The sequence below is a fragment of the Microdochium trichocladiopsis genome (genome assembly GCF_020744255.1).
Source record: "Microdochium trichocladiopsis strain MPI-CAGE-CH-0230 chromosome Unknown B0I36scaffold_5, whole genome shotgun sequence".
Lineage (NCBI taxonomy): Eukaryota > Fungi > Ascomycota > Sordariomycetes > Xylariales > Microdochiaceae > Microdochium > Microdochium trichocladiopsis.
Genome location: NW_025763548.1, coordinates 12,902 through 28,921, shown reverse-complemented (window position 1 = coordinate 28,921; position 16,020 = coordinate 12,902). Strand labels below are relative to the sequence as shown.

At 52.7% G+C, this 16,020-nt stretch overlaps 4 protein-coding genes across 4 annotated transcripts; all 4 read right to left on the bottom strand.

Annotated features, from left to right (window-relative positions):
• Positions 1-79: 79 nt before the first annotated feature.
• On the bottom strand, positions 80-1,492 carry B0I36DRAFT_408499 (cytochrome P450; the record flags this gene model as incomplete). The annotated part of the gene is made up of 3 exons (XM_046161870.1): positions 80-268; positions 360-1,380; positions 1,449-1,492. Coding segments are annotated over 3 exons (1,254 nt in total), but the record flags the coding sequence as incomplete, so codon positions are not given.
• A 1,137-nt stretch (positions 1,493-2,629) lies between these two features.
• Positions 2,630-2,812, bottom strand: B0I36DRAFT_322020 (uncharacterized protein; the record flags this gene model as incomplete). The annotated part of the gene is made up of 1 exon (XM_046153795.1): positions 2,630-2,812. One exon carries the CDS (start codon positions 2,810-2,812, stop codon positions 2,630-2,632), a length of 183 nt encoding a protein of 60 aa, XP_046012227.1.
• Positions 2,813-2,864: 52 nt separating this feature from the next.
• On the bottom strand, positions 2,865-3,860 carry B0I36DRAFT_322019 (uncharacterized protein; the record flags this gene model as incomplete). Its single annotated transcript, XM_046153794.1, has 1 exon — positions 2,865-3,860. A coding segment is annotated over exon 1 (887 nt), but the record flags the coding sequence as incomplete, so codon positions are not given.
• Positions 3,861-10,458: 6,598 nt separating this feature from the next.
• On the bottom strand, positions 10,459-11,094 carry B0I36DRAFT_322015 (uncharacterized protein). Its single transcript, XM_046153793.1, has one exon. It carries the CDS (start codon positions 10,961-10,963, stop codon positions 10,598-10,600), a length of 366 nt encoding a protein of 121 aa, XP_046012225.1. The 5' UTR covers positions 10,964-11,094; the 3' UTR covers positions 10,459-10,597.
• Positions 11,095-16,020: the final 4,926 nt, after the last annotated feature.

Here is a 16,020-nt window from a genome sequence, read left to right as displayed (position 1 = left end):
GCCAATGCTCTGCTCTGAGGCCCCAACTAGTACCCGAGTGTAGCTGTCATTCCATACCCATGCCGAAGCATATGGGCACTCAAGCTGGCGCGTATATCCTACGCTGGCACTTGAGAAATACGTTTGTCTCCAGCTGTCCGGCCCCCTGACGATTGTAGATGATACGAGGCAGTGGCCCAGACCTGCGATTACCAACTTTGTCGCAGACGTGGAAATCATAGTGGGCTACGAACAGCACGTTCGCCACAATCACATTCAGCTCCGCAAACTTTTTACACCTCCCGTCAGCCTTTGCGAATCACTCGCCTGGACAAAAACAGGGAAAATAAAGAAAGAAAGAAAAAGTATCATGTACTTACCCTCCTAGCCGGACAAGGATGATTCCCCGACCCCCAACCCAGGTACCCGTGAGGCACGTCATCGCCTTGGTGCTTGTCCCCAAGAAACCGACTGGGATCCCACTTCAGAGGGTCCGGATAGATTGCCTCATTCATGTGCGTATCGGCCGTGGCATGGATGGTAAGGCTGCCCGGCGGCACGACGAGGCCTCCGACACCGATCTCAAGGTCCCTGGCGCTGATGTTCTTCCTCACCACCGACCCAGCCATGGTAAACCGGATGCTCTCGGTGATGGCCGCCCTCAGGATCGGGAAGCATGCCTCCCAGTCCCATACTGACAACCTCTGCAAGGTGTCGACTAGTGGCTCGGATGCATTTGGTGATAGAGCGCGCCGTCTCTCGAGGACGGTGTCGATCTCGGTGCGGACCTTGTCGAGCCACTCCGGCTCGTTTGCTAGACTGCATATATTATAGACGGTCGAGAAAGTGGTGTTAAAAACCCCAGCGAGCACAGCGCCGATGACCGAGACCGATTGCATCTTGGATCCCAGGTCTGTCTCGATCATCATCTGCAGCATGTCATCCTCTGTACGCCCCGCGGCTTTACGCTCCTGCGCAATCTTGGTCACGGTCAAGTGCAGCTTCGCGTAGCCCCAGACCTTGCGCAGCTTGGACGGCGTGGGCAGCCAGGGCAGCATGATATCAATGTACGGTGAGTCCTCGAGGGGCATGTACACGCTCCAGGTCTCGCGCAGCAGGGACGGGTCATTGGCGATGTCGTGGACGCCCGAAGCGCGGTGTGTGAGCTGGTAGCTCAAGAGGCCGAGGAACTTCTGGGGGTCAATAATGGCCGAGGTGCTTTTTTCGTCTGTCCTGAGGCCTAGAGCGCGCATGTGGGAGTCACTGTCAGAGACGAGGCGTGGGAGAATGGTGGTCATGTGATCAACCTGTGCGCATCGCTTGTATATCTGAAATACCCGGCGCGTGGAGTCCTTGGTAACTTCGCTGATGTCAAGGAAGCCACCCAGCAGAGCGACGAATCTGTCAATGATTTCGAGATTAGCTTACCGTCCTTGTTGAGATCAGAGACTCCCGGAGTGTGTACTCACCCAGCCGTCGGATCCAGCCCTCGCGCGGTCAGAAAGCTCGTCCGGCACTCCCTGGAAGCACAATCCAGGTCCGGGTTGACTTCCTGATCCGTATCGCCATCGCTCTGGCGGTTGTGATGATGGTGTTGGTGATTTACAGCAATCGTGATACAGGTTGGGAATTGACCGCTGACTTCCAGACCGCCGTGACAGCCACCACTGGCGAGATTTCGGCTGTGGCAGCCACTGCCGACCGATCTGCCATTCGGGGAGCAGTGCGCACCTACCGACACATCTGTGGAATCCCTGGGGCTGCACCTGCACGTTGTCGCTGGGCCTGGGGTCAGCACCCGCGCCGTCAGTGATCAACCGGAGTCCCAGCCGTGGCCAGTCGATACCACTTTGCCAACACATATTTCCTAATTTTCCTAGCGTCTCGAACAACAGGGCGGTGCGCCGCCTTTACCACATCCGAAATGTCAGGGAAGAGGCATTCAGAATCGAAAAGAGGTCAGATCACTTTATGGTGGGCGTCGCTACATTTTGAAGTCGACCAGGGCGTCACCTCGTCGCGGGCCCGGTGACATCTCTTGGGTGAGTGGCCGAGTGGTGGGCAGAGTGTGGCGCTAGAGCACCACACGTGGCTTTGCCACGATATGTAAATTGCTTTAGCTACCAACTCTGCACTGGGGTTAACTTCGATAGAACAACACCATCCCACCCATCGTCACCAACCATTGCCGGGCATTGTCGTGTCGACTTCGTCTTTTTTCAACCCCTGGTTCTCTTATCTCGCTGCGAGATGAGTGCGCCATGCTTGTGCGACAGGCCGCCACCATTGCAGACTGGCAAGGATTACCCCGGCTTCCAGCGCTCCGTTCTGTCCCAGTTGCAAGGGTCTCTCTGCGCGCTGCTGAGCGGGACGTCATGCACTTGTCGCTTGACCTTGTCCAATCAGCCGCAGCATTGGGGCCTATCCCCACCCTGCTTTCAGGGGCAAAGCTTTGGTGCGACACTCCTGGCGATTCGGCATATGCCCGTTTCTTGGTTCGACGACAGTGGCTTGCTTCTGGCTTCATGCACATCCCTTGCAAGTGTAAGGACAACACAACTTCACCGATCAGAATCCCTTTCACCTGCGGAGTTCCCCCCTTCTGTTGTTCAGGCGGACCCCTCCCCTCTCCTCTGGGGCGTGGGTGACCTCAACAGTTGAGAGTGCAAATTTCCACAACGCAACGCACCCTTTGTGGCCTTGCTGTCTCGGTCAGCATCACGCCTCTTAGTGTCCGAAGTCGTCCATCGCCATGTTCGGCACCCGAATTACATACACATGTCCTTGGTAAATCAGTTTGGCTGCTGTGATATTGTTTGCTTCTCTCTTGCATAAGTTCTTTACCACCATAGCAGCGGTCTTAGGCATGCATCACGTCTTGCTTTCTAATTTCCGTGCGAGGATTCGGCTTCGCATCCCGTCTGACGCGTGTGTGAGCTCACTCCTTGACCAGAACCAGATTCTCTCTCGCAGCTGTCACAGATGGCTTTCTGAGCATTGACACCTCTGTTGCGGGCTTTCTTCGAGCCTGCGGACCCACGCTGGCGCCGTTTGACTTGTTTTCGATCGTGTTTCGGGACATGTTTGTTGACGAGCTCGCCTGGAGACGGGTAAAGGAGTCGGTTTCCACCGTTGATGTTGAGCAGGCTTGATCCCACCGTGGTCTCTGTGCCGGCAATGGCCATGCTATGCTCGTCGTGCAGCTGCGTTGAAGTACCGCTAGACAGGTCTTCGCACAGCCGTGCTTCCGGGCTCTGTAAGACGGCATTTGGAGCTCCGCTGTATGCTGGGCCTGGAGAGCAATACAGAGTCTCTTGATACATGCTGCTCGGGGACTGCGCGGCGTTCCAGCTCGAGATCGTTGTCTCTGGTTCGTGATGAGTCTGGCTGCCTTGCAGCTCTGGTAGCTGCGCCAGAGCCGGGCGAACTAGGTCCGGCATCTCGACAGGCGGAAGCGGCACCAATGAAGGATAGTGCAGATGACTACCAGCACCACACATCGGCAGGACCAAGTAATAAGTCGCTAGGACAGTGTATGGACCGCTTGCGAGTAGTGGTCCCGTGGGGTCAGCGAGCCACAGTTGCGAATAGTAAGCGCTGAGGCCGTCTGTCGCTTGTGGCTGTGAGGAAGCCCATGACCCGGGAGTAGTGTTATTCTCCTCGCTCACTCGGTGACCATGGACAAGGCTGTACTGCCCCATGTGTCCGGAAGTGACGAGGTGCGACTCCGGAACCATGTCCTGGATTGACGGCAGTCGGACTTGGGCAAGCTTAGAAGTCATCGCATATGAAGTGCTAGAGAACAGAGCCTGTCCTCTCAAGTCGTTTTCAGGGTACTCCGGCTGACTCTGGTGATGCTACGGTAGTTGGCGTGGGCTACTATGGAGAGTTGGGAAGTCTGAGGACTGAGACAGCAGACCATGTGGGCTCTTATTCTTTTGACCAGCCAAGAACAAACGAGAGTCGGAGTCGACATCACGCAGCGCCCACGTTGTAAGCTTCACCTACTGCACCCGAATAGGCAGCAAGGTCATCCGAGATCTGCGAGCGCCGAAAATGGAGCTTCCCCACAGGACCCCAGTTCCATCCACTTCGGTACGCTGAGCAGAGAGCTAGTTTGTGCAGCTGGTTTCTTGCGCCGCAGCTTACCATGTAGCAAGGACACTACTCTCGGCTCCTCCTGGTGCTGCGCGGACTCTCCGCCATTGCTCGGCGTGCACTCGAACATAGGAGCTAGTCAAGTCTCAGAGAGACATTGCACAATACTGTACGCTATACTTTTGATGAGACCCCTTCGCCGGGACGCTGACTGATTAGCATTGACGTGCCTACGTAGGAGACACCTAGTACAAGCTATCGGAAGTACCATGGAGCTGGTTGTTGAGAACGCCGCACCGAGGTCGAGCATGGCGGGCTCAGAATGCCTTCTTCCACATACCTCCAGGACTTGCCTGAGCGGATACGCGGAACCACTTCCGTCATGCGAAAACTTACATGGGTGGAGCGGCATGCCATCCGCCCTTGGAGAAGTGGGTCTCCACTGGCAAGCAAAACCCGGGATCCCTAGCTCGCTCGAGAATGAGAGCAGCCAGAAATGGAGCAGCAGAGGGCGGGGCAGCAAAGAGAAGGAGGCGCCAAAAATGGAGCGCGGCTAGAGGACCCTGCATTAACACAGTTGCGGCTTCCTGAAGGTCATCGGGCACAGACAGGGCCTAACCGGTTGCGACAGAACAGAGCGTCCATTCAGCCGTTGCCTCTGAAGTGATGTTGTCATACCGACAAACATGGTTCCCCCAAGCACCTCATTGTTTGTAGGACATGCGAGACCTCCACTTTGATCATGTCTCTTTCTTGCTCGTGAGCTGGCCTCTTTTCACAGTGGCTCACTGCCGACATTCAGCTCATTCGTGTCCGGAGCTGGCACTTCGAAGCTTGATGTACTCCTCCTTGGCCCAATTCCGGTATCGTGTGTAGCCACCCCAGTGGTTATCACTCTCCGGTGATCGTGCTCGAGTAGTCGCATGCCGAGATTGAGGCTCTAATGACATCGGCCTCGAATTGCTTAGTCAGCCAGAGATGTCATCGGTACATTCACAGCGGGAGGAAACGAAGAGAGTTCTCCAGTATAGCTTTCCTTTTTCACCAGTTGCCAGTGACCTCCCATCGCACAGTCTCCTCTCGATGATCCCCATAATGTGTCTCAGCACTAGCACATGCGTTTGGCGTCGTGGTAGCACTTACACGAACATCATAACTTGCTGGACGCTCTCCGGCTTTTGGACGACGTCGCTCGTTTCCGAGAGTGTGTGGGCAGTGTTGCCGACATACGCACCTCCCGGACCTTGCCACGATTCCTTCCGAGATGTTCTTTGCTGTCTGAAACTGCGCTCGACAACAAAGGTGCTATCATAACAAGCCGCGCACTGTATGGTACGTACTTCGGACAGAGAATCAAGGCACGGCTCTCGCTTTGTGCGCCAAAGCATAAGTAAAGGAATGGCACGAGCGCATAGGAACGAGGGAGCAAGGTTGGGCGCGAGGACGATCGCCAAGCGCAGTAGATATAGCAGCAAGTCCCGGACGGATAATGAAGACATGCACGTGTAGAGACAGCCCCTAGCCTTAGTACTTGATCGATCTTCATTAGTAGTAAGCGAGGACTAACCCAAGCTCAGTATCAACTCCCCTCTCAATACCACCCATCCCGCCACATCCTCGTCGGGCCCAGGTTCATAACTTCTTGCTGCGAAGGTATCAGTATTGGACATGTCTACACAGCGGCAGTACTGTACGATTTCGAAGCTACGTTCAATAAGACGACTCTCGTTCCGATATCGAGAGCTCTTGCTTGAATCGGTGTCCTTCGTTCGACGTGCTGGAGGCTGATTGGAGGGCAAAATTGTTGCGGACCCAAAAGGATCGCTTCCTTTATTCAGAATAAATGAGATATCCATGCGGGGGTCCCTGGTCCTACGTCTGGGGACTAAATAGAGGGGAGATGCGAGGGAACCCATTGCAGCGCCTTGATGTACGATACAGGAGCTCACCAGGAGCCGGACAGCTACATTTATACTCGAAGGACGCGAGCCGCCTTCCCTTGTCATTCTTAAACACGATCAGTAAAGGAGCAGGCTAGAGGCAGCCCGCAAGAGCAGCTGCACCAAGAATGGCGCTTTCAGACCAACTTGATCCCGCGAGTAGGAACGCCACAAGCGCCACAAATAGTTGAGAGGGCTTGCGCAAGGCAGAACATTTATATGACGGCCACAGTGGTGGTTATATGAGCGGACAAGACGATTGTATCATACAGCGAACGTACCAGTACCAGTCATGATTCTCGGCCGCCATATCTCTATACCAGCAGGAATGGCCCAAGCTATCCAGGGGAAGGAGAGAGTACTATTGAGCTCCAATCCACTTTCTCACACCTGTCCAATGCACATCCAAGACCCTCTTATTCAGCATCTTTTGTCCATGATTAGGACTAGCTGGCCCAACCAGGTACTTGGCATTTTCGGCCTTCGTCTGCTCGTACTAACAGTGCCAGTCTGAGCAAGACGAGATGGCTGACCTAACTGAACTCTGCGAGTACCTGTACGAGACCGGGTCTACCTTCGGCTGTCTCGAGCTGAACCTTCCTTTTCTCGCAAGGTTTCCGAGCTGGACTGCTTTCGAAAATTATATCCTGGCACGGAAATGTCGAGCCATTGGACTGATCCTCGGGCTCTGCGCCATGGACGATCTGTTGCTCGAATGTGAGAGCCAGTCAGTTTGTACAGCAGATGTACTTGAGGGCAGGTCATTATTCAATGGGCCATTGTGGACAGACTACCATCCAGCCTGGCAGTTCTATGAAACCGGGGGCTACGATGGCTCTCCTACTTGTGCAAGCTGTATTTTTGAAGGGAACCACACGGAGTAAAAGGCGTTCGCAACGCCCTCTTTAGCTAGCTCAAGTAAAAGGCGAAATAACTAGCGCACGAGGCTGTACAAGCCAGAAGTGGACGCACTTCGGATATAAGTTTCTGCATCGGTGGCGGCCCCTCTTTTGATCTGGTCTTGGAAGCTCTACACGTTCAATGTTCTCAGTAAAACAATTCTCTACTGGCATGCGTATGGTGCAAGCATTTGCGGAATATAGCTGTGGATGCACGGAGAAATCTTTTCAACCATACTCGGCCATGTCAGAACTGCTCCAAAAAGGATATTCCTTAGAGCGAAATGGCGAAATCTACGCTTCCTGGCGCGATGAATGCCCGATACACAAAGCTCTCTTCATAGGCAAGGCCCTTATCAAAGTTCACAGGGAGAATGCGAAGCCAGAAGAAGAGCAGTCGTTAGCCTGGCTCCGTCACATCATCTGCAGCCGCTCATACTTCGTTCGGCAGGGCAACCACGAGTCCTGGCTCGTCCTGCTCCGGATGTGGTGTATTATCATTACTGAGGGCCACTCACGCGTGTCGCATATAGCATCATCTCAAATGACTCAAGCTGTCCAGATAGCAAGCGACATAGAAAATCAGGTCTCGAAAGAGGCCTATTTTCATTTGTTCAGCTGGCTTTTGGGTGGCCCGGGACAGAATGGTGGAGGGGCGTCACACTACGAGAATCTGACGACCCCAGAAGTCTATCATCACTTGGAAGAGAACTCTTTCTCATTCAGTCACTTCTGTCTTCGTCTAGAGAGCGATCGCCCACCGCTGCAGACCTCGGCGTTCGACTATGCTAAGATGCCATGGGAGGTCCGACCCCTATTAGGGCTCGCACTTGATCCAGTACTTGCGCCACTCACTAGCAAACCTCCTACAGGTAGCAATAAGGCTATATAGCCGCTCTTCTAATTATGTCTTGATTTGCCCGTGCAGATACGTCTCAGTTCGCGAGCGTGGTATAGCTACAATGCCGCGCTGGCATGCAGTGTAAAGACTTGTTTATTCGTAAGGCTTTTCCCTGAAGGAACAGTCTTCATTCAAGGGTACAGAGCTAGGTTCAGGTTTAGCGTCCTTGTGTTTGATTTAGACTTTAGCCCGCATGGCTATTTTCGGCTCCAATACAGTGCGTACCCTGGCATCTGGAAGTACTTAAACTGTATTCGACTTATCAGCACCTGCCAGGCTAAAATCGGAGCCGAAACAAACATCCCCACACTATAACACCCCTCAGCCTGTATCTCCGCAATTGTTTCCCAACGAAGTGCATACAATAGACAGCCTGCCTTAAGCGCGTTGTATACGCCACCGACTTTTTGGGTCAAATACAGAGGCTGTGGCGCAACAATACGGTTAAACTGGACGATAGCATGCCTCCCTCGTGCTTGGAGCTTGGACGAGCAATGCCTGAGTCGCGAAAGTCTGGGACGTTTGTTGGGAGAAGGGTTAGTCACTGTAAAAGTTGGTTGGCTTAGTAAGTCACGCAAAGGACATGTCTCCTGATTTTGCTGCCCCCTGTTTCCTTGACTGATTTGCAAATAAAGAAAAAAAGGAAAAGATAAAGAAGCATGCTCATCCCCGCCTCCAAGCACAGCCATCGGAATGCGGTGCGCGGGACAGTCGCTCCGCTTCTATATTGCATGTCTCGCACGAGCGATAAAGAAACGAGATCGGATACATCAGTAGGGGATGAGAGGGTAGAGAGAGCAAGGTAAAGAAGGGGGTTTCTGAAAGCAGATTTCTAAAGTGGAGCCACTTTCCAGAGGTGTACAGTAGGGAGCCTGTGGAACACTGTGTACTAGTGCTGCAAGCGTGTTACTGCAACAGTCAGAGAACTACTTGAATTACGTAAGCAGACATTATCAGGCTCGTTCTTGACGACAGCGATGGGGCTTTGTTCTGAGGTGTCTTGGCACTGGAGGCCCGGGGTTTAATGCCATTGGAACAACGCGACTATGGATGGGCTGAACCGCATCTCCTGCACTGCGCCTCAAGGTTAAGAGTTCTGCGTTTTAATAGATAAACCTAAGAGACATACTGAACGACCCCAAACTATATTCATGTCGATGGATGTTCATGTTTGTAATGACATGTTAAGTCTTCTTCATCTTCCAAGATGACCCCACAACCCACGACCAAGAAGACCAAACCGGAAGAAAACACTGGTCCATCGGTCGCAATCTCTGTGTCCTCTCTCTTGAGCTTGCTGGTATGCTCGAACGTGTCTGTTTGTGCGCAGCGCTCTATCTGTGATGCTTGATATGCACAACTGGCTTGATGTGCTGGACGAACATCATCTGATTGCGCCAGCGTGAGACAGCCACTGTCGGAGTTTTCGACCGCGCTGCCTTGATGGCCGGTTGTCTCTCTTGGTTCAGCCGGCGCTACTCGGGGCTTCTCACAGAACTTTCTCGAGCCGTTGCACTGCGTCTGATGGTTATTCAACTGTGCTCTGAGCAGTCGACATTTGCAGGTAGCGGTCACAGACTGCGGCACGAATTGTAAGACCTACCTTAGTTCGCCGAGCTCTACACTTCCCGCATGAGCTCTTCTCCCTTTGTCGAGGCTGCCATTGGCAATATTGTCTCCCCCTAGCTGCAGATGCTGGAAAAATCGCTGGCATCGGGCCAGGACAACATTCGTATAGACCGTCGCACTGACTGTCGCGTCAATACCAAGACATCTGAGAGAGGCACGTCAAACACTGACCTTCAAGTGGCGAGCATGACAGGCGCAGCATGCTTTGTTCTTTTTCCTCCGCGATTGTCGTTGTCGCCGCAAGCATAGCATGACTGTGGCGACTGTCAACGGAAGAAGTGAAAACAGCTGCGAAAGGAAGTCCGCGTGACAGACTGAACGCAACGGTCAACGCCGGATGAGATTGGTAGATGGATTGAATGATCTTGATAAGCGTATGTCTGACAGTTGTGACCGGCAAGCGCTGGGTAGCTGCAAGCCGCACATCCAAGCAATATCGGTGACGGTCTGGATAAAGTCTCTTGAGGATCGCTGCTGCGTGAAAACTTCAGATTTTATTGCACTGTCACAGCCAGCTTGTCGAAAGCCATGGTGACCATAATGTCATCATCGGGCGGCAGCCTCTCAAATCCAGCCTGACGGGTGGAGATCACACCGCTGTTGATGGAGGGGAATGTTTGCCTCGATGACAAGTTGGAGCAGCAATCCGTGATGCATCGCTTGGCATGCAGGTTTCTGGGCAATTAGATGTGTCAGTTTCGCTTGAAAAGGAAATCATTCCATTGCAGCACGGGACAAAAGAGGCAAGCAAACACAGAGATGATATTCGGGTGAACATATAACGGTGGTGCTGGTGCGTCTGACAGCAAGCATTTCCGTTTGATGGATGGCGCATCGTGTTTGCTACACATGATATGGTCTCAACCCACGTCTTTGGCTTGCTCGTTCGTGTACTGTACTGTTTAGTGTGATATTTTACAAGTGCTAGGTGCGAATGGAAAATACCGACTCGTAGTCGAGAACCGGGTAATGACTGCAGCCCTGCCATGCAATATGAACTTTGTGAGAACAATGGTTGAGTGCTCGCAGAGCATATATATTGGGGGTACTGAGTGCTACTTATAGAGTTGCCTACAAAAAGAAGAAAACAATGAAAACGAGTGCCAAAGCCCAAAAGTGCCATTTATATGCTCTCAATGAGCTCCAACTGCTTAGTCACCTGCTTGGTGGTAATTGCATTGTACCATTAGGTGCTTGGCTCCACATATGGCAAATAGGACGAGATAGGAGATGGTGTAGAGCTCCATCAAGACTTCGGACACAGACTTGCCGGCCGACCCGGAGTCCTGCGGGTCGTTCGGCCCGGATGATGGAGTGCCAAGCCCGGGCTCAGGGATTGAGTGTCGGGTCACCGCCGGCGAGTCGAGCGGAGAGTTGAGGTCAGCCTCCTCGACGTCGGACAGTGCTGAATTTAAGTCGTAACCGCCATCTTTTGTGTCCGGTCGAGCGCGGGGCCTGTCGCCTGCTGCGGCTTGCTGTCGCATCGAGCCTCGCACTAAGCCGTCGTTCGGCGGCATGGCTGCTGCGGGTTCTGGAGTGGACGCCAATGTGCTCCTACGACGCTCTAGCTCAGTCAGGTGTCCGCGATTGCAGAGGGCATGGCATTGCCAAGCTGCTGGCGCAGGCTGATGATTGCCGGATTGTCGAGGGATATGAAGGATGAACGACCGAGACGCGACGAACTTCGCGCGAAGCTCCAAGTCCACAGCTTAGGTCATGATTACATAATCCGCCCTAGAGACTAAGGCTCCCAATAGGCGCACGGGTACCCGTGCGTATAATATTGCACGGGTACCCCGTGCAGATTCTGCTTACAGCTTAGCGTGTCTTAATTCCCGCCGACATCGCAATCCTGGATCCATATCCGGGGTGCACCCATATCAGCAGAAAAGGTCTGTCTTGACCTTCGCTGGTGATCTCAGGTGCTGTTTGACCTCCGATCACAGTATGTGCGTTGCCTTACACGTATAACGTATTTGACTTAACCTTTAACTATAATACACTCATCATCATCCCGGTGAAGAACTTGCTGCTCCTCACAGTCCTGTGCCGCCCTCCTCCACACATCACCCATACCTCTTCGATTAGCTAGACCGCTTGTCGACTCCTGGGCAACCTGAGCATCGATTCGCTCCGTCTCAGACCGATCCCAGTCCAAATATGCCATCATTTCTTCCCTTGTCCAGGCCCGTTCACCCTCTCGCGTTAAGCAACGCCTCGTCATTTGCTTATGGTCTAAGCACCAATCGTACTGCGCTTTACTATACCGTAATGGTAAACCCATTGCCTGCCGGTACATCTGGTTGCTTGCATAGGTACCCGGGAGTAGGGACTTCTTCCAGATCTCTCGCGTAGCGACGTATCTTTGGTAAATCGCTTTTGGGTCACTGTATTTTAAAGGCTGCTCCGGAGCTTGCTGGTGTTCTTCGGCGTACTCTGAGACGGGTTCTTTAGCTCGTCGTAAGGGCTGGTCGTTTTCTGAGAGCCGAGCTTCGATCTCTTCCAAGATCTGTTCCGTAATCCCTTCTTGGGCCGACGAGTTATTAAGAAGTTCGCGAATTGGCGACTCATGTTGTGCACGTCGATAATTCAATCGTAGCTTCAGGTATCGACGTGTCGGCTGGCGGCTCTGGTGTTATTCGTAGCTGTTGCGATGCCGCCTCTACTCGAAGTTATAGCTCTGCGTACTTTAGGGGGTATAATCGAGACGTCCTTGAATGACCTAGACGGTGACATCTAGTACAGGTTGAAGGTCCCTTTCGCTTAGTCGCGACTTCAACAGCTTCAAAGCCGCTAGGCTCCCTTCGGTTACTTGATCGCGGTAAAGAAGTGTTGGTACTAGTCATATCAATACGTTGGCGAGGCTCTTGGAGAAAAGGTTTCGCGCCGCTCCGGATTAGGTGCCAATGCGAATGGAAGTCTCCTAGGTAAAGGGCTTTGCCTTCGGACAACAAAGCCTCAAGTTTGTGAACGCATGGTAGGCCTTGCGACCGAGAGAATATGCCTGTACAGCGTTGTAGCGGACTGCTCGTCTGGAGAAGCTTCCGCTGCTCTTCAACCTTTCGAAGAGCCTCGTGTGATACCCAACCCCGTACTACACCATAAAGTGGACCGGAAAGTTCGATCGGAGACCGAATCTGCTGTTTTGCCTGGTTGGACCCCAGCTCCCCAAGTTGGTTTATTAGCGCATGCTTAATAGCCCTCCAGGCCTTAAACAAATCGAGTGTCGACGTTTTCAGATGACTTTTAAGAAGCGCATGGACACCTTCGACGCGCGAAGTAACAACATTACCGAAATGAGGGTAGCTGTCAACCCAGGCCTTTACAAGCTTTTCCTTATACAGGTCAAGCCATGTCTCTTTAATGTAGGCCACGTCCCGTACATGCGTTGTAATATAGCGTTGTTCAAATGTCGACATACGGATGTCGAATATTGCCTCGGTGGGAGAACGAATAATTTGGTGCCAGTGCTGGTAAAAGTCATGCCACTCTTTCAGTCTCGCAGATTTGTCGGCTTCGGAGTCCTGGAGTTATAGCTGGATAGCGAATGAAGGCTGACAGTATCGAAGGACGGCTTCGTTCGCATGCCAAAGGCATAGCAATGAAGCAGCAGAAGGAAAGCATACTGCGATTGCGTTGATACAAGCAAGACATCGATCGGTAAGAATAACTGAAGGTAGGCGGGATTTGCTAATTTCGTAGAGTGACCGGAGGCGCTCTAGAGCCCAAACGAAATCTTCCTCGCTTTCTCCACTAAGAAATGCGAATGCGATACAGAAGGATCGTTGAGAAGCGTCTACTCCGATTATATCTGGGAGCGGCATTCCGTATTTGTTCGTTTTGTAGGTACAGTCGAGGATTAAAACATCCGGATAAGCTTGAAGATAGCTTAGCGACTCTGGATGGGCGAAAAGCACAGCCTTTACGCGGTTCTCCGAATCAAGTTGTAAACGGCTCCAGAAACCTTCATGGTCAAGCCGGTTAGCTAGGGCATTGATCGTGCTCTGCCCTTCGTACATCTCGCGCCTACTGTCCGCGATTCGGTTGTAGATATCTTACTGCGTTGCAATCGAACTCGTGTTTTGGTGTATGTACGTTCGAATCTCCTTAGGTGCGACGCCAGCATTTGCGAGGCTAGATAGACGAGTGATCGTTTCCGTATCGAGTGCGCGATGCTTAGGATGGGCGGATGGGTGTAAACTTGGCTCGTGGTTGTGTTGGGCAAACTGCGGGTCGGGTCGGTGTCGTATTGTCCATGTGCCGCTGTCTCGTGACTCTTTTGCTAGTACAGAGAACGGACAGTTGGTACTTCGCGTAGATGTTTTTCGCTGGCGCGGTCTTCCAGAGGCGTAGTCGCGACATGATCGATCACATGCATATACGACTGAGAGCCTGCCTGTCTTTTCCTTTGTTGACCTTTTCGTAACAAAGGCGTAGCCTCTTGTGTACGCCCACTCGTTGATAGCTTTAAATAAGGTATCTCGAGACTCGTAGGTGCCTTCCGGAGGGAGACTGTCATCGGGAAATGAATGGTGGGTACTACTAGTAGCTGCCATCGGGAGACAAATCTGAGGCTAGTAATGGTAATAAAAGAAATACACGAAAGCACCTCAGCGCGCTTTGTAGCGCGTAAAGTATTGTATGCTGACAGCACCTGAGATCACCAGCGAAGGTCAAGACAGACCTTTTCTGCTGATATGGGTGCACCCCGGATATGGATCCAGGATTGCGATGTCGGCGGGAATTAAGACACGCTAAGCTGTAAGCAGAATCTGCACGGGGTACCCGTGCGCCTATTGGGAGCCCCCGCGAGCCTTCGCTGGTCCGCCCTTGTCCCTGGCCTGATCCTGCGGCCTTGTTTGTGCTGGGCCTGCTTGTTACCTCAGCCCCAAACAGTTCCCCTGTTGGTCGGGTCGTCACAACACGCCGGCCAAAAGGACAACGATACCTACGATAAATACTACGCCTCCCCTCTTATAGCAGATAGACAGGGCTTATATTTTCACAGCAAGTCTCACAAGGAGGTACTAGAGCGTTTCCAAGATATAACAATTTGCCGCAAGCCTTCCTTATTACTAGCGCTTCCTATAGAGAGCCTTACTAAGTTGGAAGACTCGGAGCCGATAAAAAAGCTACAAGCCGAGCTATAAGAGCTGCAGCTTAGAGATACCAGCGATCCTAAAACGAAAAAGCGAATAAATAAGCTATTTTAGGAGACACGCAGACTTAAGCATAAAGTAACGAGGTTAATACAGGAACAGCAATCATCGGCATCGCAGGGAACAACGCCAGAACCCTGAGCGAGTTGTGACGACCGACCAACAAGGGGAACAATCGTTCGGGCACACAAGCACAAACAAGGCCGCAGGATCAGGCCAGGGACAAGGGCGGATCATATGGCAGTGCCGACACAGGTTTCTTATGTAAGCACGATAAGGATAAGGGACGCGGCTACGGTACCACCGGTCATGCCCAAACGCATGACCATCACCACGCTAAGACAGACGGTCATCACCACATGCACGACCGTCAGACCCGGGACCATGACCGTCACCACGACGGCCATGACCACGATGAAGGACAAAGGATATAATGCGGAGGATCTCCTAGATAGACAGTCACTACCTTTGTACTTCAGCGATCAATCTAAGTATTAGTTTCACCACACACTTGAACTAGTCACTCAATTGCCGAGACTGGTATCTCTTCTAAGAGGCACGACAACCCCAAAGAGAGAACGACAGTAGAGTGTTAGTTATTATCGCACAGGCTTTACCTATCTTGCAGAACAGCAACCCCAGCGCCCTGCCAGACGGTTGACCCCGGAGGCAGGATCGTGACACGAGTCTATTGTGCGGGGAAATGTAGCTAAACTTGAGTTATGCCGGAATGGGCCGGCGGCCCCTTCGGGATCCCGGGGTAAAAAGAAACTCGCTGCTGGGAGCTGGGCAGTCGCTAGCATAAGTTGGTGAGCATAGCCGTGCCGTCAGAGTTCGGCTTGGCACAAGACTATGCTCCGCCGCGACCAGCCGGACTTGGAAGCAAGATTGATCAATGGGGCCAACGAGGACTTCTGAACCAAGAGAGAAGAATATTGCAATCCTGCCGTGGCTACTAGGAGCTCAAATGTTGGCGACACACAACGCGTGCGGGTAGCTGTGGCGAATGAAACCAAGCTTAAAGGAGTCGTGCTGCTGGCTTTCGGGTTGGGATGCCTGCGCCGGCCTCGCGGGTCGTGTGCCGCGAAGGTTTAGTGCCATAAGGCACTTACGAGGAAGTAGCACGTTGTCTCAGGGGAAGCCGTTAGCGCCCAAGAACAGGGCCCTGGAGTACATTGCACCAGAGAATGTTCGCGGGCCCGACCGCCACGGCTGAGAAAGTAAGAGAAGACCTGCACGAATGTGCTGATCTGGTTGCGGTTTATAAGATGATCTACTCTCTGCGGCTGAGGATTAAAAGGGGCTCGGAAGGCTCTCCTGAGATAGTGGTCGACGAGATCTAGCGCGGCACAGTTTGGTGACACGGCGGGAGGCAGGGTTTTCGAGGGCGTTTGTCTTTTGGGTGGTCTTGTGTG

Excerpts from the sequence above, each read along its gene's own strand:
- B0I36DRAFT_322015 (XM_046153793.1), bottom strand. The coding sequence starts at position 10,963 with ATGCCGCCGAACGACGGCTTAGTGCGAGGCTCGATGCGACAGCAAGCC.